The sequence below is a fragment of the Dufourea novaeangliae genome, unplaced genomic scaffold (assembly GCF_001272555.1).
Source record: "Dufourea novaeangliae isolate 0120121106 unplaced genomic scaffold, ASM127255v1 scaffold141, whole genome shotgun sequence".
In the NCBI taxonomy this organism is placed as follows: domain Eukaryota; kingdom Metazoa; phylum Arthropoda; class Insecta; order Hymenoptera; family Halictidae; genus Dufourea; species Dufourea novaeangliae.
This window is the reverse complement of record NW_015374017.1, coordinates 1,291,761-1,313,856: the sequence shown is the minus strand read 5'-3', so window position 1 is coordinate 1,313,856 and position 22,096 is coordinate 1,291,761. Positions and strand designations below refer to the sequence as shown.

General features: G+C 38.1%; 2 protein-coding genes across 2 annotated transcripts; both read right to left on the bottom strand.

Moving 5' to 3' along the window:
- On the bottom strand, nucleotides 1–16,821 carry LOC107188816 (WD repeat and FYVE domain-containing protein 3). The gene is made up of 46 exons (XM_015577181.1): nucleotides 16,804–16,821; nucleotides 15,562–15,798; nucleotides 15,217–15,462; nucleotides 14,988–15,146; nucleotides 14,694–14,886; nucleotides 14,407–14,593; nucleotides 14,130–14,311; nucleotides 13,675–14,026; nucleotides 13,475–13,596; nucleotides 13,115–13,398; nucleotides 12,775–13,041; nucleotides 12,420–12,710; nucleotides 11,976–12,349; nucleotides 11,604–11,893; nucleotides 10,979–11,194; nucleotides 10,501–10,902; nucleotides 10,287–10,423; nucleotides 10,012–10,195; nucleotides 9,657–9,928; nucleotides 9,339–9,568; nucleotides 9,088–9,255; nucleotides 8,790–8,998; nucleotides 8,277–8,452; nucleotides 8,017–8,165; nucleotides 7,436–7,634; nucleotides 6,992–7,352; nucleotides 6,691–6,895; nucleotides 5,957–6,377; nucleotides 5,668–5,877; nucleotides 5,396–5,584; nucleotides 4,711–5,004; nucleotides 4,410–4,645; nucleotides 4,063–4,318; nucleotides 3,772–3,983; nucleotides 3,565–3,697; nucleotides 3,337–3,490; nucleotides 3,031–3,265; nucleotides 2,716–2,939; nucleotides 2,382–2,635; nucleotides 2,081–2,308; nucleotides 1,718–1,909; nucleotides 1,470–1,641; nucleotides 931–1,177; nucleotides 588–842; nucleotides 223–420; nucleotides 1–115 (listed from the first exon to the last, which is right to left on the bottom strand). The coding sequence occupies exons 2-46, from the start codon at nucleotides 15,784–15,786 to the stop codon at nucleotides 1–3; spliced, it is 10,305 nt and encodes a 3,434-aa protein (XP_015432667.1). The 5' UTR covers nucleotides 15,787–15,798; nucleotides 16,804–16,821.
- Nucleotides 16,822–17,739: 918 nt separating this feature from the next.
- On the bottom strand, nucleotides 17,740–20,704 carry LOC107188860 (poly(ADP-ribose) glycohydrolase-like). Its single transcript, XM_015577239.1, is given in 12 exon segments — nucleotides 17,740–17,871; nucleotides 17,873–18,252; nucleotides 18,328–18,562; nucleotides 18,634–18,952; nucleotides 19,030–19,189; nucleotides 19,322–19,422; nucleotides 19,502–19,755; nucleotides 19,823–19,981; nucleotides 20,059–20,175; nucleotides 20,241–20,401; nucleotides 20,485–20,597; nucleotides 20,682–20,704. Coding segments are annotated over 11 exon segments (2,049 nt in total). The 5' UTR covers nucleotides 20,585–20,597; nucleotides 20,682–20,704; the 3' UTR covers nucleotides 17,740–17,808.
- Nucleotides 20,705–22,096: the final 1,392 nt, after the last annotated feature.

The window sequence follows — 22,096 nt, the reverse complement described above, 5'->3', positions numbered from 1 at the left end:
TTAAGCGCTGCTCTCGGTGGAATGTTGAGAGCGCAACGACGAATAACAACCCTGACAAACTCTGACTGGTTTTAAAATTCCTAACCTCGAAATTTTCGATTCGAACCGGCTGCATCTGCCATTGGGAAGTAAAGAAACATTCGTTAAACAAGCATTCACGCAAATGACGAAGACGGATTCTCGTGAATTCGAAATAATTCTTGTAAAGATGTAACAACTTACTTTGAACAGAAGACTTGTCCACAGTTGCGACAATGGTGCCTCCTTTCATAAAGATTAAATCGAACTCCACAACCAACACAAGAGTCTGCACCTTCATCTTTCAGCCAGTGATCAGCAACTGTACGTCCCGGTTGCTCGCATACACTCCACGAAAACACCCTTCCTCTTGTATCGCCTACATATACTGTTCTATGATCCCTGAAATGCAATTCTCATTATATAATCTAATATTTTAACATTTCCCCTTGTCTCCTGCTTCTCTTCCTTAGCTCGCTGCAGTGCCTTGTAACTTACACTCATACAACTGAACTATAACAATCTTCATGAATTTTCAAAACCACACGTTGTCTAATATAATAATTTACCTTGACACTGCAAGGGCCGTTATAGAGGCTGGTTCTGCGTTATCCTTACGATCATACGCAGTATGCATCGTTAACTTGCTTCTAAATACTAGCTGCCGTTGCCACATGAAACCATCTCTTAAGATATTTTGCGGATTAATCCTTTTAGGTTTCGTGTCAGCTTCTGTTACCATCACGAAGCTATCTGTCAAACTGGTGTCACTCTTACTAGCCCGTAAGGCACCCTCGGAATCTCCAGCACTGCTTGATACCTCGCTACCGAAGTTAATCGTTTCGTTATCATCTCCAAAGGGTAATGAATGTCCTGGTTAAAGGAGAAAAACGCGTATCAAAGTTGTATTACCTTGTTTGAGTGCCCTCGCTATCTGCACGGCCTCCGCCCTCGCTTTTTCGAAACATAGGATTTCCACGACTTTTCCTACGGAGCACAACAGGAGGCGTGTTATTATTCTGGGGTGATGGTTTGCTACTCGAACCATTACTCGACTCGTTGTCCGAGCATTCTTCTTTCTCTTCGTGTAGTCTTGACGCTTCTTTAGAATTTTCAGCTTCCGAGAGACTACTTTCTGAACCACTTTTCGCCAGCATACCTGCAAACGTAAATAAGCAATGGACATACAAAATCGTTCTCAGGCTCGGATTAAGATTTTTTGTGGCCCAGGGCTATCAAACTTTTGAGGGCCCTGGGCTAATATAGGATTAATTTAAAATTTAAATTAATCCTAAATTACGTTTTAATATAAACGGAAGGCTTAGATCGGGGCTCCCCTGGAAAGTGGGGCCCGGGACTATAGCCTCCCTCCAGCCCCTCTAGTCACTCCCTTAAGTCGGCGCTGATCGGACGAATATCAGTTTCATTTAACTATTAATTGAATTATTTACCTGAACCTTCGGCAGATATGCTCATTTGTTTTACTAGCTCGTGTACTCGTTTCTTAGTAGTTTCATTCTGATTCTCGGTTTTGCTTGACTTTGTAGTTTCTTCTTTGGTCGCGGCAACCTCCTCCGGTTTATCTTTCTCTGCAGGCACTTGCACGTAATCCATTGACCACATCTATAAACCATTCGTCGGTGTTACTCGCAATTATTTATCTTAATCGTCATATTGCAATAAACAGTATAACACTTACACGAGCTACACCATCAGTCGATCCTGTCATAATCACATTTTGCGAGTCCCATTCATTAGTCTGACTGAAAGCCACGCACAGAATTTGCTGCATTCTATCAGCTCGTCCAACGCATGTGTTCACACTCGCTAGTTCTTCGCCGTTGATACTCCACACGTGTAACCATGTAGCTGCACAAGTTGCGATATCACCCTATGGAACAATGAAAATACGTAAAAATATAACTTAAATATATTAGAATTTTTCATCCAGCCATCTCGTGCTGTATCGCAGTTTCTTAATTTTCTAACTCTTTTTGAACAAGTCTCAAGATTTTGATCGTACAATAACAAAGATTTATAGTATAAATCACATAACACTTGCCGTTAATTCATTTATGGCTACTGCGGCCACAGGTCCAGCATGTCCACGTAATTGACGTACAAACAAACATCGAGATAGATCCCATATAATTGCTGTACCATCTCGCGACCCTGACACGATCACATTGTACGCTGGGCTTGACGACAAACACGTGACAGCGTCAGTGTGACCATAGAGACACTGTTTGATGGAAAGTTGTCTCTTGGTGTATTCCCAAACAGTCACAACCTGTTAAAATAGAAGCTCCACTATAAAAATCTAAAACCGATTGAGTTCAAATTAAATAACTGTATGCACTTACGGAGCTTGTGCCGGCGGTTACTATCAATTTGGAAGACGGGCAAACGCAAGCAACTATCTCCCCACTACTCTGCATCATAGCTTCGCAGACGAATATAGCTTTATCGCTGTCATAGTTTCCTATTCTAAGAGAGTGATCCGCAAAACCCCATGCAACGTACTTGTTGTACGTAGGGGGAATCAGGGTCTTATTTTGTTCAACGGCCAGCACTGCTTTGTCCACGTGAAGTATTTGGCCGACAGGACCTTTCAATTCTAAGAAGAATAAACCGAAAAATAAACGTACGATAAAGTTTAAAGGAAACATAAATACGAAGAAAAAAAAAGCAATGAACCTTTGATAGGCTGAAGCGAAGGTTTCAAATTGTCGAGATTGTGGAAGAATAATTTATCAGACGTGGTGATACTTAAGCCTGGAGTAATTGGTCCAGGATCGATAACGCTAGTCCTTTGCGTCATCTTCTTAGCTGGGTGTGGCTTTTTAAATAATTGCTTTGGTATCTGACCAAAATTATTGATGAATCCAATGGTAGCATTCTTTTTTAAGGGATCATCGATACTAAAATATGTATATATGTATCATAATTAGATCTATTCACATAAAATTACTACGGTACTATTACACAATAATGTGGCAAAAAGTACGTTACTTGTAAATATCAACGTTGCCCTCGTAGAACAAGTGATGGAACACATTCACCGCTTCAACCGCAGCGGGTCCATTTTGCTTGCAACCAAATATCAAATCAATCCATTGATGAAGATGCTGCGAAACGTAATCGCATTCTAACGCCAGTCGATGCACGCGTATGAATTCTCGAGGATCTTGCTTGGCCCACGGTGGAAGTACAATGTCTCCTAATTGTACACCACTCTGTTTCGAACCTGAGTAAATGATTGGTTGCATAAATTTTTCTGGATTTCATTACATATACGCAAGAAAACACGATGCTTACCCAAGTCAAAATGATTAGAGTTCACGAGAAATTCCGAAAGATAAAAGAATTCCGGTATAAGCTCCTTCACGTCAGCCATGTTGTGTTTAGAAGCAGAAAGCCAAGCTTCCTTGATACTGTTAAACATTCTATCCGCTAAATCGAAATGTCCACCCTAGAACCAACGATCATATTCGAATATACGATTCACAATACAACTTCAATTGTCAAGCAATTATTTTTACAAACCTGTAACCTAAGAAAGTGTTGTGTAAACGGTTCCATTCTCACCAAATAGGAGCATACTATCATGGCGGAAGAATAATGTGTTCCGTAATGATAAGGAGGCGTTTCCCCGTGTGGATCGTCCCATTCCTTATACCTATTTAAATGTAAATTGAAATTCAATATATCGTATGTGTTTTGTAGTGTATCAAATAAACAAATTAGACGCACCTCTTTTTGAACTGCAATAATCGTTCTGGACTCTGTGCGCCCATAGGTTTGCTGAAGTCTCTGAACGTTGCCGAATCGGTCAAGTCTAATTCTTCACTGTCATAATCGGCCAATATCCACGGAAATATAGGATACTGCATTAAGTCGTTGTAACTACGACCGGCTAAAGTGTTGAGGTGCATCAAGTATTGGAAGTTTGATATTTCACCTCTCTGGAAATATTAGTATCGTTTCGATTCATAACGGATCACAACAAGAATAAAGAAATAAAATGTCATTTTTAATACGGACCACCCATCGCTGGGTGACAGAAGTTTCACCGATTAAGTTCGAAAGTAAGCCTGTCGCTTGTTCCACGTTCGCCGTTCTTTTTTGACCAGCCACCGATTGCTGGGCGCTGTCAGCTATAGCCGTCGCGAATGTCATAAATCTCTGATAGACTTTGTTCCGCACTTTACGCGGAAATGCTAACAAATAGTTCCTGCCGTCTCCGCTAAATACTTCTAGCGCCATTGGTTGCAGCAAGTATCTTCTTTTATGTACTTCCCTGTGGTGACACGTAAAGTGAAACAACTGCATTCACTCTGTTTAAACAACGTACTAAAAAAACGTCAATCTCATAAACAAAGTTGTACTACCTGATATCTTCGTAATTAAACTTCGAGCACTGTCTCATCGCTCTAGATCTTCTAGGAGATCCTGGCGATGGTAAAATTGGTTCATAAGCCTCCGGTAAACTCTCAATATCCCTTATTTCTCTGGACTTCAGCAACGTGAACCCATCGATAACATAAAAGTGTTCTTTTCCAAACAACAACAGACCCTCGGTTGTGTCTAAACCTTGAATTCTGGCGCACCTGAACATGTGACTTATCTACAAACATAAAACCACAAGTCATTGCAATGCACCCCACTTTTAACCAAACTTAGGAAACAAACCTTCTCGTGTTCCTCCAATAATCGTATCAAAGTTTGATTGTCTGGGACAGTCTGATTGTTTTCTTCTTCTTGTTCGTTATCCTCTGTTGTCTCGTCGGGTTCGCTGGAGTGACGTTCCAGAGTGCACGGTACCATAGGAGGTTCACTTTCGGTGGAGCCTTCGTTAACGTTCAACGGAGTGTCGTCGATGACAGGATCGCGTTCTCGTTCAAACATACCGGATGAATTACCAAGCTGCTTCAAGTAGTACTCTTTACTGTCGGTACTGGTAGCAACTTTATACTTGAGTTGTTTCTGCAATCGGTAAAAAAGCGTAATTATAAATTCATTGAGTTTCAAGTATACTCAAGCGAGCAAACTCGGCTTCCACTAAGGGAAAAAGTGATGTTGGGATAGGAGGCCCTTCCCTTACGCCACTTTTTCCCCTAACGGAAGTCGAGTTTGCTCGCGAGGGAACAGTGAACTCTTAACTATATTGCCATGGTCGGGATTGTAGGGGAGTATTGAGTTCAGAGCCCCCCTCCATGCTAAGTTCTATCGTCGAAAGCTGGATCGTGCTGGTGCGCTGGCGTACGCAACGTGGTGGGAGAGCGAATTTGTGTGGCCAAATGTACAGGTGAGGGGAAAGTGCCTCGCGTGGCAATGTAGTTAGAGTCCACAGTATTTCACAACGAGTACAACTCACATTATCAGGGTGTTCTAATTCAGGTCGGTACGGATAATGAATATAAAACAGTTCGTTTTTCATCATCTTCTTTCGCATTCTGCACGGACCCTCGGTCATGTCTAGCATCCACTTGTCAAGCCTGGTGGCTGTCGGTGGCCCCCATAGGCCACGTTCTCTCGTTAATTCAGTTTCAGTTTGTAACCATTCCTACACAACGATTGATTAAAAATATGTAAAGACATTTTCCATTGAAAATATTTCTTTTGACTGCAAATGCGTTCGCTTCTTACCTGATACACATATCTCTGAGTGTGTTGATTGGTTTGTATATATTGCAACCGCTTTGCTGCAGCTAATTCGCGTACTAATGCGACATGTTGCTCTGTCCATTGCGCAACAGTGTTTTGATGTAATCTTAATCTGACGCGTATTGATTCCTCTTTCCTCACTTTCGTCCTACTTGCCAGTCTCGTCAAACCTCCTGTTACTTTTTGAATTTTCTGAAAACGTCATAAAGTCGTCTATATATTCTGTTCCCCTTTCTTGCCGATGTTATAATCATGAATTCTATATACCAACCGATTGTATTTGATTGTGAAGTTCCCATGGGACCCTGTACGAGGCTTTCCTTTCCATAACAACGTAATTCAACCAAAGCCTGGAAGAGGCTTCGTTCACTTGATCTCTTATTAGCGACAATTCCGGTGCACGCTCGTTTCCTATAGGCGCTGGAAGTGTTATTTTAAAGACTTCCTCTATGGCGGGTTTCTTACATACGTATAACTCCTCCCAAACTCTCGTTGCCGCGACAACCATCAGGTTATGGCCTTGATGAGACGTCAATCTATCATCGCTGGCTTCGACTTGCGGATTAACATGCCACGTCGTTTTCATGTTGGTGTCCAACGCAACTTTGATATCAGCTGTTAATTGTAACAGGCAGTGAGACAAACAACCAATGAATTCCAGCTCGTGGTTACCAGCGCCAAACACTAGTAGCCTATAAAGACACAATTATAGTTCAATTTTGTAACCTATATTGAAGTTGTCACATTGTAGATTTGACCCTTCTGTAGGTAACTAGGTACCCAGGTACCCATTTCTAAATTTCCTTTCACAATTTTCTATGTTCTTGTCTAGAACAACACTTGGTATATTATAGGAAGGGAAAACTAAGAGATTCGAAGAAATACGAAATTAAAATTATCCATGTTTACCTAATCTGTCAGAATAGGGGTATTCCGATTGTTCAATAAATGTGACTATTGTCGTTGCCCACACAAGGGTTAAGAGAAAAAATATATCTATCCTACCTATGTGTTGTGAGCTTGTGTAATGCTTCTAATACAGCCATTTGATCGGCTATCGAGTCCGTTGATCGGGATAGCAAGAACAGAATTGTTCTGTTCAAACAATGATGCAAACCTTCCATGCTAACGACACCAGGTCGTCTTTTAGCTTGCCCAATCAATTTTACAATAAAATCAAATACTTCATGCGGGTCTTTCGTCAAAGCACCTGTTTTTTGGACATACAAATGATAACATACATGATACAATGCATGATAACAACATGGTAAACGTACAAATAAAAATTTTAACTTAATAACCTCACCTTGCCACAATTTGTCCACTATTCTAGCTGCGACGTAACACACATTGTTCGTTATGTTATTCACCGATCCACCAGGAACCACAGGCAATGCCGCTTGCTCTCCGATCAAAACGTCAGCAGCCAATAGATGTTCCATCAGAATAGACAGAACTTCTGTTTGATAGCGTGTTTGTTGACCCGTGGACGCATGTTCCGGCCAAGCTTCCAAAACTAAGTCAATAGCTGGTGGAGATTTCGCAGTGACTGGCAGAGAAAGGGAGTCCACAACGATAACTCTGAGAAAGTCCATAACGAACTTTTTCGCCGGATGATTCGTCAGACCAACATCCTTTGACGGAGATCTCACCAATACCGGTTCTTGCTGCAACAACAGAGTCTTATTATAATCATTTTGCTTCTAAATTTAATTAAACGAAAAGTTTCAGATTAATCTGTAAAGTTCACCTCGTCTGCTGGAGTGCTAGCTCCACTGCTGTCTTGGCTAGAACTTGAAGGTTTTGGGAACAAAGTACCAGCCAATGCACCTAATACCTCCGCAGACATGAACACTTGCATGAAATCTGTGAAGTTATGATAGAGGAAGAACAGGAACTGTATTATTGTCACTGGATAGTCACTTAACCAGTCAGGCAAAGACTCAGGGCTGTCGAATAAAAATTATACAAATGAAATTAACTTTCTGTGAAATTGTACAGGGTGTCTCAGGTAATTTAATCACCTCGAATAATGACTTAAAGGTAGGCTTTATAAAAGTTTTGAGGGGTGGAACTTAAATGGCATCGAGGAGCACGTCTTATAAGGTACGTGTTTTTTTTTGTGGGTGGAGGCATTTCAGAGATTTCAAGGTCACCCTGATTTTTGTTAACGGATTGACCTATTTTTTGTACCGTAGATCGATAGAGTATGAAATTCTGGGTAAAAATGTTTTGACCTTCATACGTCCTAAACCTAATGAATTCGAGGCGATCAAGTTACCTGAGACACCCTGTATAATCTGGTTTATATATTTTGATCCAAAAACTTACTTGATCGAGTAATTATTTAGCATCGTCCGGACCATAGTTAACAGAGTAACCACTGCCTCAGGGCAGAGGTGAATTCTACTCGCGAACGAGGATAGCGTGTGATTCGCTGGGACACCGAACAAGAAATTCCACACGTTGTCCAGATCAAGCTGTTATGGTAATGTAAAAAAAAACTTGTTACATTTATATTTCACTTGAGCATGATTGAAGTAAGGATATTGTAGAAAAATGTTTTTCGAATACCGAACTTTTAAAATAACTTTTGAATCGGTAGGCAATAATTTCACAGGCTGGCCCATCATAAGAGCAATAAAGAGAAAGTACAATTCTGGAACGAGGTCCACGTGCTGCGGCAGTAACCATCCCAAATGCTGAAACCCTGGTACGTGGAGACCAGATGGTTTAGACTCACCGCCAGACATTTGCTGATGACAACCTAAACCGTAGAATTCAGAGATATTCGTTTATAGTAATATATTAGATTATCTATATACAATAAATCCTTAATGAGTGTTCGAAGACTCCTCGGCACTGACAAGAAGACAGGTCCTCATGTGAACCGCTGACTTTTTTAATGATGTTTCGCACAATGTTAAAGCTTGGAATTCTGAAGTTAATGATATTTGTTTCAGCTGCATATAGCCATTAGTTTACGAAATATTATTTATCAGTGCCAAGGAGCTTCCAAACACTTATCGAGGATTTACTGTATAGTTGCAATGTTAGTTTATCGCCTATTTTCTTCGAACGCCGATATTTTTTCACAGGCTTACCTAGTGCCAATGCCATTTTGTTGTGATCCGTGTGACGCAACCAGCTACCGTTGCTAGTGCCTTCTTTAAATTTCTGTAATATCAGTTGTACCGAACAAACGGCTACCAAAATTCGTAACCCCCATATCACTGTCGTGCTATGAAGTCCCGATTGCAGAAACAGTAATATCCAATCTAAGCCCAACACTTTCGACAGCTCTTCGCACATACTGCAAAGTATCGTCAAATTGAAGAGCATTGCGTAAAATAGTTGGTCGTTCGATTAACTTTGGAAAAATATTATTTACAGAGTACTTACTTTACATTCACTTTAGGGCCATTAAACAACAACGAATGTAAAAGTTGCAAACAACGATTTCGTAGAAGTATATGCTCCCCTTCCCCTTCTTTGTTACCCTCGCTTTCTCGAAGAATCAAGTGTTTCTCTGAACTTTGTGGCAAGGTGGCTACAATGAACTGACCGAACCTAGAAAAATTACTATTTTCATTAATATGAACATATAACGCAAATGGGTTTACCAGTAGAATGTATAAACGTAGAAAGATTACCAAAGTAAATCAGCTTGTCTTGGCTGGCTCAATAAAATACTGAGTAATGCGAGCAAAATCTGCCTTGTGTTAGTTTGTTTCACATCGCTTAATATATGCAACAATTTATGCACCAATTGCAAATCTCTCATCAGACGTAAATTTGTTCTTTTCTCACTTGACTCTGCTATTAATTCGTACAGATGTTCTAAAAGTGACCTTAACAATTCCCCTGGTGCCTCGTGCCAAACCTGAATGCAATTTAAATATTCTCTATACTATTTGAACGGTGTTTATATCTCGAGTTAAAGTTTTATTAAAAATAAAAACGAATCGTACTTGCAAATCACAGAGAAGATCCTGAAACGCCGTAACATTCGGTATTGCACTGGTCTCCCTACCACTATCAACTGTACCAACAAGACTGAACGTCAAATGCAAAATATGGCTGTTCAGAAGGGGACATTTCCTTCGCAATAACATTGCCAATGTTTGGTATCCCCTTCGACGATCCATTTCTTGCTGAGCCGCTTGATTCGATCTTACGACGCACACTAACGCTTTAACGGCAGCATACAGAGACTCTACATCTTGAGCCATAGCTATTAAACCTACGAACGCAAGTAGAAATGTTTAATCATTGGTATCATTCTTCGATAAATACCGTTGAAATGTATAACTTTCAAATAATCACCTAACAACACTGAACATCCTCCCACGTTATCTATCATTGTAGCTACCGGTCTAGGACTGAAAACTCGTACACCGAGATAACCAACGACTACACCTCCTAATGCTCTTGCTGGACCACTAAGATGTCCCGCAGAATTGTGAAGAACCCTGATAGGTGTAGCATTTTCGTGCGACGACATGCCCAGCTATGCACAAAACAATTCGATTCGATTAGTAACGTACGGTAACCTTTTTGGAACAGTGTGTATATTAATTAACAGAGAATATTTCACGTACTTGCTTAGCAATTGACTTGTTATCAGCCCGACTATAGACTTTTCTAATTTTCGCTAATGTTAACTGAGACATCGCTTTGGCATTTAATCCAAACACGACTTTCTCTTCAGCCACGAGAGACATCAACGGTTCTTGTACTGAAATAAATAAACCCTTATGTTTATATGAATATGATCGATACGATTGGAGAAATTTCATAATTAACGATGGATACCTAACAACTGTGGAGCCTGTAGACTTCCCATATAATGTGGACCTAATTTAAATACCGTCGCTATGCTCTGTGAATTGAACACCTCTTCTACTAAGTGACATGGCCCTTGTTTCCACGCGAGCCTGGAATATCGCCGCCAACAAGGCGGTGTACCTATATACCCATAAACTGGTGACGCCACGGTCAGGTTCGCGGCTCCTCCACCAGGAACTTGCGTAATATAATGAAGCTTCTGACTGTGAATATGCTGGCCATCCAGATACAACGAGAAACTTGAATTCTTTAATACAGCACGATTTAATACTATAGCTATATGATGCCATTGCCCTTCGTGAAGCAGGTCAGGACACCATACTCTCGCGCCACATTCGCCGATTCCTTCTGGTTCCCACTCGCCTACATCTAAACACAACAATTAAATAACAATCATCTGCATCATACATTTCGTACGCTATAAACTATGCCGGTGAAGCTTTACTTTGTGGCATCGGTGTTTCCTGGGTGGACACAATAATAGCTTTGTCTCTAGCGCTAAGAACCGCGGTTAGGCAAATCAGATCTCTTGCTGATTGCGGAGTACGTACTAACGTCAATAATCGTACGCAGTGGGGATCCGATCTAGGATCGCTAAATTTATCGACACATATCCATGTGCTGTAAGTAAGTCCAGTTTGCGGCGGGAACAGTCTGTCGCCTGCAACATCATTTTAATTCGAATGGCAAATTAAGGTCAATGCCCCTATTTCTAATCATGTACAGTGGGTAAAAAAAATATTCGTACACCCTTTAAAACAAAACAACTCTCTCAAAATTGGACCAAGCGACTTGAGTTTCTTTGTGAAGTTAGGATTAGTTTACTAAATTATGTGTTAAACAAATTGTGAAAAATTTGAGACTTTTCAGAATGTTGAAGAAAATAGTAAATGTCATTGTATTGAACAACGGGCTGTAGCATTATACACGGAAATACTGAATTTAAATAATTTTTTGTTTAACTTTTTACACTAAATAAAAAATATACGTACTGAGCAGAAATAGGAACATTGACCTTTACTTGTCAAGTTTGTGTATAGAATAGTATGATCAAGGTATTCAAGATTTACCTGAACCAATTCCACCAAGCACACTACTATCGGCAGCCACTACTGTGGGCGGGGTTGTACTTTGAGGTGCAACGCTAGGTAAATATAAACATGCAAATCCTTCGGCACTCATGTCGAGTTCCACAAAAGGTGGTAGTGTACAAGAACCATGGGCACGGAAATCCTTCGGTGTTGTCATGGAGACTAGAGTCTTGATACGTGTCAATGGTACAGGACCACCCCTGGGTTTGTTCTGTTCAATGTCATCCAGTGAAATACAACACAACGGATCACCCAGTCGTAAAAATTCTCTGAAAGTAATCGAAACTTGTATAATAAAGTACATGTATTGTGCGTGATTCATTACTTTAATAAATTAAATTCACGTCCTACCTCAAATCACGTGGCTCTAAAGACTGTGCTGCTAGTCTTTCTATGATATATTGTAACGGTTGATGAAGAGGATGCGTTTCATCTTGCAAAGCAATTCTCCCAACAGATAGCAGTTCACCCGCCATTCCGGCGTCGCACATTATTTGTTGATTTCTCTCTGAACGTACTAAGCTTTTAATGATTTCAGCCACGTACAATTGCAAAACCAGAGCCATCTGAGGATTAGACGATTCTATGATCGATGGTAGCAAGTGTAACATCCCAACGACTATGCCAGGGTGAACTACTATTGGCTCCGGAGCAGGAGGATTCAAATTCAAAGAGTTTATCACGCTCCTCTTCCCACTTCCGGGAGAATCGAACGATTTTTGATGCTAAAAATTATTATATGTTACGTTTGGTTGATACAGTGTAAGTGAATGATATTGTTAAATTGCCAATCACCTCAACGCTATTTTGCTTATGACTCGGCGACCTCATCCCTAAGCCCACCAAATTCGGCTTGTCGAAAGAATCGAGTGCTACGTCGTACAGAAGTCGTAACAACAAACATGCATAGGCTAGTGTTTTTGGCATAACATCCGGGAACACAGGTTCTAATACGCTTCCAGTAAACAGTGTTAATAACATATTATGATAATTCGTGGTAGGTATTAGGTCTATTTCCGTAAACTTCGTCTGCGTCGAGAAACATCCGAGAAGCCGTAACGTGTCGCATAAACTCGATTGGCATATCTACATAATGGTAATTTTACGTTAATAGATAAGAAAGTATTCACAATAATATGAAAATATTTACCTCAAGATGGAAAAATTTCGCGTTTGCTGGTTCAAATCTCATTGCTGTACTTATCGTGTGAAATACAACGTGCAAAAGTGTTAGTAATTGTGCTTCCTCTTGCGTTGTCCTTTTTATTATATCGTTGCAGGGTTCTATGCCTTCTATTCTTTGTGTGCCTAACTGACCCTCTAGGGACACTAAAACGGACATCACGTACACGAAACCACCTACTTTCCGGAAAACGGTCCTAGTTCGATGAGATTCTCGTAAACAAGCCAATAAAGACTACAAAAAAAAGATACAACATTTTGGAACGTTGCTCGTAGTTTAAAAGGTCAATATAATACTAAATACGAACTTTCAATATGTGTGTCTTTAAAACTAAGGCATTGGAAGGTGCTGTATGCATAACGCCCAATAACGTAGCCATGTCGTCGTCTCCTCCTGCGCTAAGTATCAATTCTCTGACAATACCAAGCGCTTGGTATCGACAGTCCATATAGGGTACAAGGTTGTGAGCACAGCGTGCTCCGCCACATTCCCTGAAGACATTAGCATTTTGAACATTGCTCGCTAATAATGTCGTCAACGCTTCCATTACTAAGGCACCCAATCGTTCATCCTCTGGGCATATATTGTATTCTACGAACAAATATTATTTCGTGTGAATTACAAGATGAATCTATTTAACAAGAAAGAATGAAAATATAAATCTCACCTAATCCTTGATCGTGTGCAGCTTGTTTATCTTTAAGCAAAGTTGCATAACGGTGAAGACACGTAACAAAGACTTCTAACATACCTACTTCTCTGTACACATCCTTAAATATATTATTATGTCTGAAAAAAAAAATGAACGCAGTAAAATTACAAAGAGTTCAATGCATCGATATCACTATCGAAAGCTTTGTACATTACCTGAGTATATTAAGAAGTGTTTCCATGCACAGGATGCTGCAGCTAGTTGAATTATTAGTTTTGAGTAGTATAGATAGAGATATAAGTTCCTTACAAGGCACGAAATTAAGTTGAAACACTATAAATTCCAGTAGCTGAAAGAACTTCTCTTGTATTTCCCGATTTTTCAAGTGAATCTTCTCCGCGAATTGGGACAATGTGTTTTGCCCTTCGAGTATGAAATAATTGGCATTGTCGCTGTGATACACGCTAGATATCGCATCGAGAATTGTACAACATAAAAGCGATGAATTAGACTTCACGAATACAGACTGTAATACTTGGAATGCCTGGATATTTCGAACACTTCCACCTATTAATAATTGTCATATATAAATGTGAAGTTTCCTTAATGGAAAATGTATTACACGCAATTAAGAACGCAGCGATTATAGTTTATATTGAAATATTTATACCTCTGTTACTTGGTTGAGGTAAAGTAAAACCAAGCATTTGAAATAAAGATCCCATACTAGCTTGGCTTGGTTTCAATTCGGTATGTCCACACATTGTTAAAGATGCCAACATAAGAACTAAATTTCGGATGGCGTCTTGTGCTTCCGCTCTACTATCTTGTTCTAATCTTGATGGAGCATGTCTATAAAAAAAATATATTTTCGTGAAATTTTGAATGAATACATGTAAAAAACAATAAAAGCATGAAAATTTTCAAATCAGATTTGTGTTTCTTACTTCAACAAAAACTCTGATAGGAAGATGTATCCTTGACAAGCACGAAAATCGTCCAAAAGAGTTTGAGAAACCTCACTGGAATCTTTTAAAAAACAAAATACTGTGACAAACATTTCTACTACTTCCAGCGGCGCCAGCTCAGGTACACGTTGCATATTATCGATACAAAGCGCTATACATGCTTTAGCTGTAATTAAAGTAGTATTAGTGGATGAAAAGTTAAGCTGGGTTGAAAAACGTAACATGTGTTTGTGTTTCAATGAAATAAAATTCTGAACGATACTTACTGTGGATGTAACTCACTACATTCTGGGTAAGTCCGTGTCGAGATAAAGTCATTAATACTTCGGCCGCACTTTTACGCCACATCACATTATAGTGAGGGCACCAACTTGTTATTGCTGAGAATAATAAAGTAAGATCGTCTTTGCGGGCTAGCTCTTCTGCTGGGTACTGGTGACTACATAATCTCACCAACAACTGTAAATTAAAATTAGATTTATATTTTGAAAACAAAAAAAAACTTCACTAAAGCAGCAACATATTTTTAAGATAACAAAGTATTTATTTAAAGTACTCACTTGCACAAATATCTTCTGTAATAGTATCCTACGTTGTTTCGGAGTAAAATCACTGTTTGCATCTGTAAGATCAGCTTCATCCTCTATCATTTCAGGTAAATCGAAAAATAAATACAAGCATTTCACCAATGTCGATGGAACAGAAGCAGTAGTCATTGCCTAATGAAACAGTGTGTTAATATAGATGGTATTGACTGCTATAATAAAATACAACAGATATCGGTTATACCTGTATCAGAGAAGCATCGCCTGCTGCAAGCAAATTTAATGCAGATAATAACATCCAACCATTACTCGACTCTTCACTGTTTTCAATCTCTAGAAATTTCACAATGGCACAACTTGCTGTCTCTGTACTCTGATTGCTTGCCCTTCTCCTAATTTCGGACACCATTAATCTAGACACCTGCTGTGTAAATGCCAAGATGTCCCAAAATTTTTCACTCATATCTCCTGCTGGACTAGATCCAAATACCTGAAAAATAATCAAATTAATTTTACGTTTGTTTTTCTCTTGATAGTGCATAAAAATGTGCTAAAGCTTCCTGCGACTATCTAAAGAAAAAAGACTTACTTTGCAAAATAATGGCAACATATTGTAAAGTTTATCATCACGTTCAGCATCTGAGAGGGGATGTGCAGAATGCGTGTATTCAGAAAATAGTTTCTTAAGGTGCATAAGACCCAGAGCGGTATGTTGGGAATTCGTACTTCCCGCACAATCGTCTAAACCACCTGCACTACTAGAACCCATGCCTCCAACACTGGTAGCCCCTCGTAATTTACGCATTATATTCATACTTATAATTTGCTAAAAAAAAAAAGTAGATATATGTGTTATATTTTACATTGACGAATAAACAAATTTCATTAGAGGAAACATATGGTAATGATACATTCAGAACTTACATTATCCATGTTAAGATGGATATTTCACAGATTACAATTGTTACATTTTATTCGTTTCAGAAAATGAAATCTACATTTTCAATGCACTAACAATACTCATAAAATTTGGTAGGAGACAACGTAATACTGTCTATGTACTACGAAAATGTTTTTGAAATATCAGACACACAATGCAAAGTAGAACATTCATGACAGAAAATGATGAGTTAGAACAATTTAGAATCATCCGTGTCATCATAAATTACATATGCATATGTACATAAGGTATATGGAATGTAAAGCTATACATTGAATTACAGAAAATTAATTGGAGTTTCTTTAATCATTGAGTAATAAAAGAAAGTAGTAATTCAAGGAACAATTGATTAAAACAGTTGAGACAAATACGACAAAAAAAGACTGAAAATATATGTTGCTACAGGTACAATATTAAAAGTTATCTAATACTCAGTATCGTGTACAGCTGTGTCGCGGATATCGTTTAAAAACGATAAATGGACTTCGTTAACAGAAGAAATGAAAAAAATAACGAGCGATCACCCGATACGTTTCAGCGCTTATCGTGCTGTCATTCGAATTGTTAACATATCGAAGCACGTATAACGTGTGAAAATAGCACATCGTGCTGCGAGACGGGCCAAGAACATCGTTTCTTAGTTCATTGAACACGAGCAATCAATTTTTCGTGCGCTAGCCACGACAATTTTCGCACTTTCAATCAGTGACACTTAACGTTCGTCGGACGCTCGGCTCAATATTTACGTCCGTCGGCTGTCAAAATGTCAAGTCGGAGGTGGCCGTAGTTAAAACGACTTTCCGTAACCGCCCACGTATCCTTCGCAAGCAACAATCAGTGCTCGTCACACGGACATTAGCTAGGACTCACTGGGAACACATAGGTTATTACCTGAAACGCGTCGCAACCCGGGAAATTCTACATTTTCTTTCGGAAAATTCCTGTCTCGGCAAGAGTATTTAATATTTCAGTGGCAGCAGCCATCTTCGTATTCGACCGATTTCTTCGGTCCACGGCAAACACGATACGTCGATAACCGTCACGTGACCGCCAATAATCGCAGATCTATTCGCCTTTTGAATCCGTCTCGACACCTGATTCCATTCACTTTGAACTTATACTATTTTTAAAATAGCATTTCTAATGGTATTTAGGCCGTGGTATGTGTTTTGGTCAAATTAATTACTTGAAATAAGATAATTCTTATCTACTCCCAGCAAAGGATAAAAGGTATTTATGTCTTATTTAACAAACTTTTATGTAAATTGTTTGTTTCAATCAGTACAAACCAGACTTGGAAATAACGTATTTACTAATTACCTATTACTTGAATGGTGTAGATTAGCCAATACTCGTAACAAAGGATTAGATAAGTATAATTGCTCTTAAATATTAGTCAATAAAAAAAAACACGTTAATAATTGTGTAAACGAAATTCGTTTATTATCTCGTACATTCGCATTTGTAATTACATTAACCACTGGCACCATTCAAATTTCTCCAAATAGAACAATTATTTACAATTATTTTTTTTATTCTTCAGTATCGTGTTATATACAGAGTATGCGCATTCAGAATATCTTCAATTAAATGTTCAGTCAAAACTATTCCATAACTTTCAAGACGTTCGTTGAAAGAAATCAGAAATTTTCCTTTGTCCCGTTTTCTTAACCGGCGAATTTAGTATACCAGGTATTGTAGAAAAATTGCTCGAAGTTTCAATGGATTCGCTTGTACTATGTGCTGTAGCTGACATCACCGGCGACTGGGTTCCAGGTTGTGCTGGCATACTGCTATCATCAGTCGTCTGATGGGAAATAAGTTCTTGCTTTGAATCCAACAATTCGAGACCTGTCAATCGATGTTCATAAATTGGTTTAGTCTGTACTGAATCCTCTAAAATTTTCCACAAAGACTGTTTTCTTCTTTTCTCCGTGCTATCTTTATCTTGAATTTGTTCCACACTTTTCTCCATACTATCTCTATCCTGATTCTGTTCTTTTCCCACCACATTTTTCACTTCTGTGTAATGTTCAGTTACGTTTTCTGTTCTCTTCTTATTTATATCTTCTTCGTAACCAGCCAACCATCCTTGTATTCTCTCTTCTTCCGTTTGTTGATACTTACCATCCGAATGGAAAGATCTTCTGTTATCTATACTGACGCTTTTACTTCTTTTAAAAGCAACTTCCTTCACAGTAGAAGTTTTTGTTTGCAATGGCTTATGTAGGTATTGCGTCAAAGGCTTCACTTTACTTCGGTTATACAAGAATTTGTAGAAATCCATATTCCCAGTAGTAGCGAGTTCTTGATACTGTGACAGCAAAGAAAATATATGGGCTGAAAGTATAAGAGCATAATTAATTTCTCTGTAAGCGTGGAATGTTACGAGACGAATTCAGTTTAAACAAATACCTATGTTCGTCTCGTGTTTTACAAAATGCGAATACATCTCAGCTATATCGTTTAGTAAATTTGTATCTCCAAAAGTGAAATAAACTACGGATCGACCCGCAACAGCTGCAGCCATTAGTTGCAATAATGCTTTCAGTTTTGGATTCCCTCGAAAAGCGCCGCATCCCCAATTTCCGGTCGCGATTGCAGGCAAATTATTTTTGTTACTTTCACAGCCAACAAATCCTACATACGCCTGTACAGAATAAAATTATTAGATTTTACCACAATTGTTATTATGATTACGTTTGCCATTCAATTTGTAACCTTATTCAGTTCTCTTGTTATGTTGCTTATGCTGAACTGTGACTGAGGTTGCTTGAAATAAAGAGCATCGATCGCCACAATAGTTGTCAGTCGTCTTCCACTGCTGTCTCTAGGTGTTTCATCAACGAAGTCTCCCATCCACTTGAAAGTGTTACTATAACCCTTATATTTGCTGTACCGCTCGATACCACTGATAACTAACGCTTCGGTATTATCTAATTCTTCCGTAACAAGCATCGTTACCAGTAATTCCGGACAGATTACAAATCTTATTTCTTCTTGTACACACCCTAAACCAAGAACACCACCACCTACATATCTGAAAAGATTTTTGAAATTTTCTGAATGATGAATCAATGTAATTCAGCCTAACATTAATTTTGAAAATGTAGATACTTGTTTGCAAAGTCCACTTGTAAGAGTCCAGCTCCTTCCGTTTCGATTGTTCCTTTACTTGTTATGTGCAAAGGCGGCAATTTTTGTACTTGTTCGTTCCATTTTGGACAATCCGACTTCGAAATATATCGTCGTTGTATTGTTACTACACCTTCAGGGGCTGCTCTATGGCAAGATTATAGTAAAGTTCAAATTCTATTTCATTCTTATAAAATTAAGCTGAATATATTTAATACATTTGCAATATGTTTATTCCTTGTACATGTTTCCTTAAAAAAATTAATGTACCCACCTTTCGATGTTACCCTTCTAAAGTAATGAAATATACATTTCAATTTCTCCATTACTGATTCACATCTATTCCACTTTTCCTTCTTATATGCTGAAAACAACCTAAATACATATACACATTAAAACGAAATATATTTAATAACCTGTGATTGATAACTTATTTAAGTGTGTAACGAAATACCTATTGAAGTTAATATATGGGTATGTTCCATATTCAGACTGTGGATTAGTTGAATTTCGTCTCGGAAATGTACACAAGAAAGCATTAGCTAATAAAGAGGCTATTTGTAACTGACTAAGGCTGATTGTGCTATTAGTATGACGTTTTAAAAGAGGCACTGGCCCAGTTACCAAAACAGGAAGTTGCAAAGCAAGTTGAACCATCTTTGGCACGAGTACTTCAAAAAAAATATTTGTTTCGTCTTCATCAACCACCTGGAATTTAATGTGTAGAACACATTATGTACTTGTTTAATAAGATGTGTAGAATTTGAATTGCTACCTCAGAAAAAAAATGATGTAATGCTGCGAAATCCCAACGTTGTGCATATATGTGATTATAAGAAAGTATTGCAGTTTCCAGTTGCTGTGTTGATACAAAATTCTGAAGTAATGATTCCTGTATTATTTCCCACCTATTACGACAACGTCGAGTTCCATTCTATAACAAAGTATGAATTAAACTCTGATGACACATATAGACCACAATAGCACAATATAAAATTACTATTAGTACACCTGATCTATTGGATATACACTGTGCTTCGAATGTGGCATTCGTACATAATCCTGACACCATTTATCTATTTGATGTGAAGGATAAGGCTTTGGTACTCCATGTACAGGCAATGGTAACTGTTTTAGAAAATGTTCCAACTGAAATCTAAGTACAATAGTTGAAAATTTTTGTTCGTTCTCACCGATATTAATACTATATGAGAAGAAGAAGGAGAAATGGGACGGAGCTCCTGGCAACCATATACTCCTAAACCCTTATAAATCTCGTCCATGCTCAAGCCTTTCCACTCGGGTATGTTATCAAAAGATTCTGGTTCGTTAATATCAATGGACATTGAGCTAGCTTTATGAAAGCAAATATAATAGAACAATAAATTGGGGTATACATGTAAAAAATGTTATGTACTCATATGATAATTCTCTTACAATCATCAGAAAATTCATGGTTACTTATGGTGTTGTCTACATCGTTGAATATATCTGGTGAAGGTAATTCTTCATCAAATGACAATCCAGGTTCCGTCATTGTAATTGTTCAACTGCAATAGTTATAAATAAGGTGTAATAGGATGAAATAAATAATAGTACATAATGAAATTAAAAGAAATACAATTGTTACATACAAATCTAAAACAATATAAAGAGAATGCGTAAATGCAATGTTTAGATTATGAATGTTCATACAAATATAGATTTGTACGGTCTAATTCTAAGGGACGAGAATTTAAATAGAATTTCTCTTTCTCTGTTGAGTGATCCACAAAGTTTAAGGAAAAATGAAGACTTTAAGAAAACCACTTGAAAGACCTGAATTTAGCTTCTTTTACATATTCAACTATGTTATAAATGCATACAGTCCACAATCTAACAACACGTCCCGAAGGAAATTACTCAATAAATTACGATGACACTAATGATTTTGATTGCTTATCCTTCATAAATTGACAGTAAACATTAGCGATCGTTAAAAACCCAGTTGTGCGTACACTCGTTTGGCGCCAGAATTGTCAGGGACATTGAACTTATTACAGGAAAAATTAGGGCTGACAATTCTAAAAAAAATCGTATTTCATAAAAGAAAGTAAAATTTAACAAACGCAACGAAAGTAGCATTTACACGATTTACACTTCATGTTTTGGTATTATTCGCGTCTCTATAGAACTGAACGTAACATTTCGTAAGAATTGAAATTGCATGAATCATATAAAGTGATGTTACAACGCGGTTGACTCGAACGACATTTTTTGTTTAGGGAGAAAATATCAATTAAAGATTAAAGATAAGAATATTGATACTATATAATGGCACCGACTAGGTATAGAATAGACCTATCATCCAATGATTTTTTTTATCCCACGTTCGGAGGGATACGCACGTAACCCTCTTACCATTTCAGTGCCAATACCCGACGTTACCAATAAAGCATGAATTCTGAGTATTATTAGCACAAATGGAGCATTATATATTCCATTCATAATACGTGTATCCAATATGATTAGGTGGGAATTAAAATATTCGATGCTTTGGTTTAAAGGATGAATATAATACTGATGAAATATGATAACTTATTCTAAATTTCATCGTTAATGAAGATTTTAGTAATGTTACGTTTCCCACGTTCCCTTTTTATTCGTTTTTATACTTTTTTTATCCGATAACGTGATATAAGAATCTTAATACGCACAATCAATTACCTTCTGGCAATTGGTGAGGGAGTAATTAAACAATGAATTTCGACCCAACTAGAGCTCAGTTAGTCAAGGTTTCTTCATGAAAAATAGTTTTGATTTATTATTTAAATGGTAATATCTGTTGTATTGTATTTCATAAACGTTGGCATCATTGTCAAATTGAAGGATATATATATCATAGATGGCGTTAGAGAACCATTGGAGGATTGAAAACTTCAAGAAGACGAGAGCAAAATTAATACTTTCGATCTATTACGAAGTGGAATATCACATTTTCGGGGATAGTGTGTGTCTCTTTGTTTCCCTTTCATGATTGTCATTCCCTCCTGAATTAATCTCGGGTGCA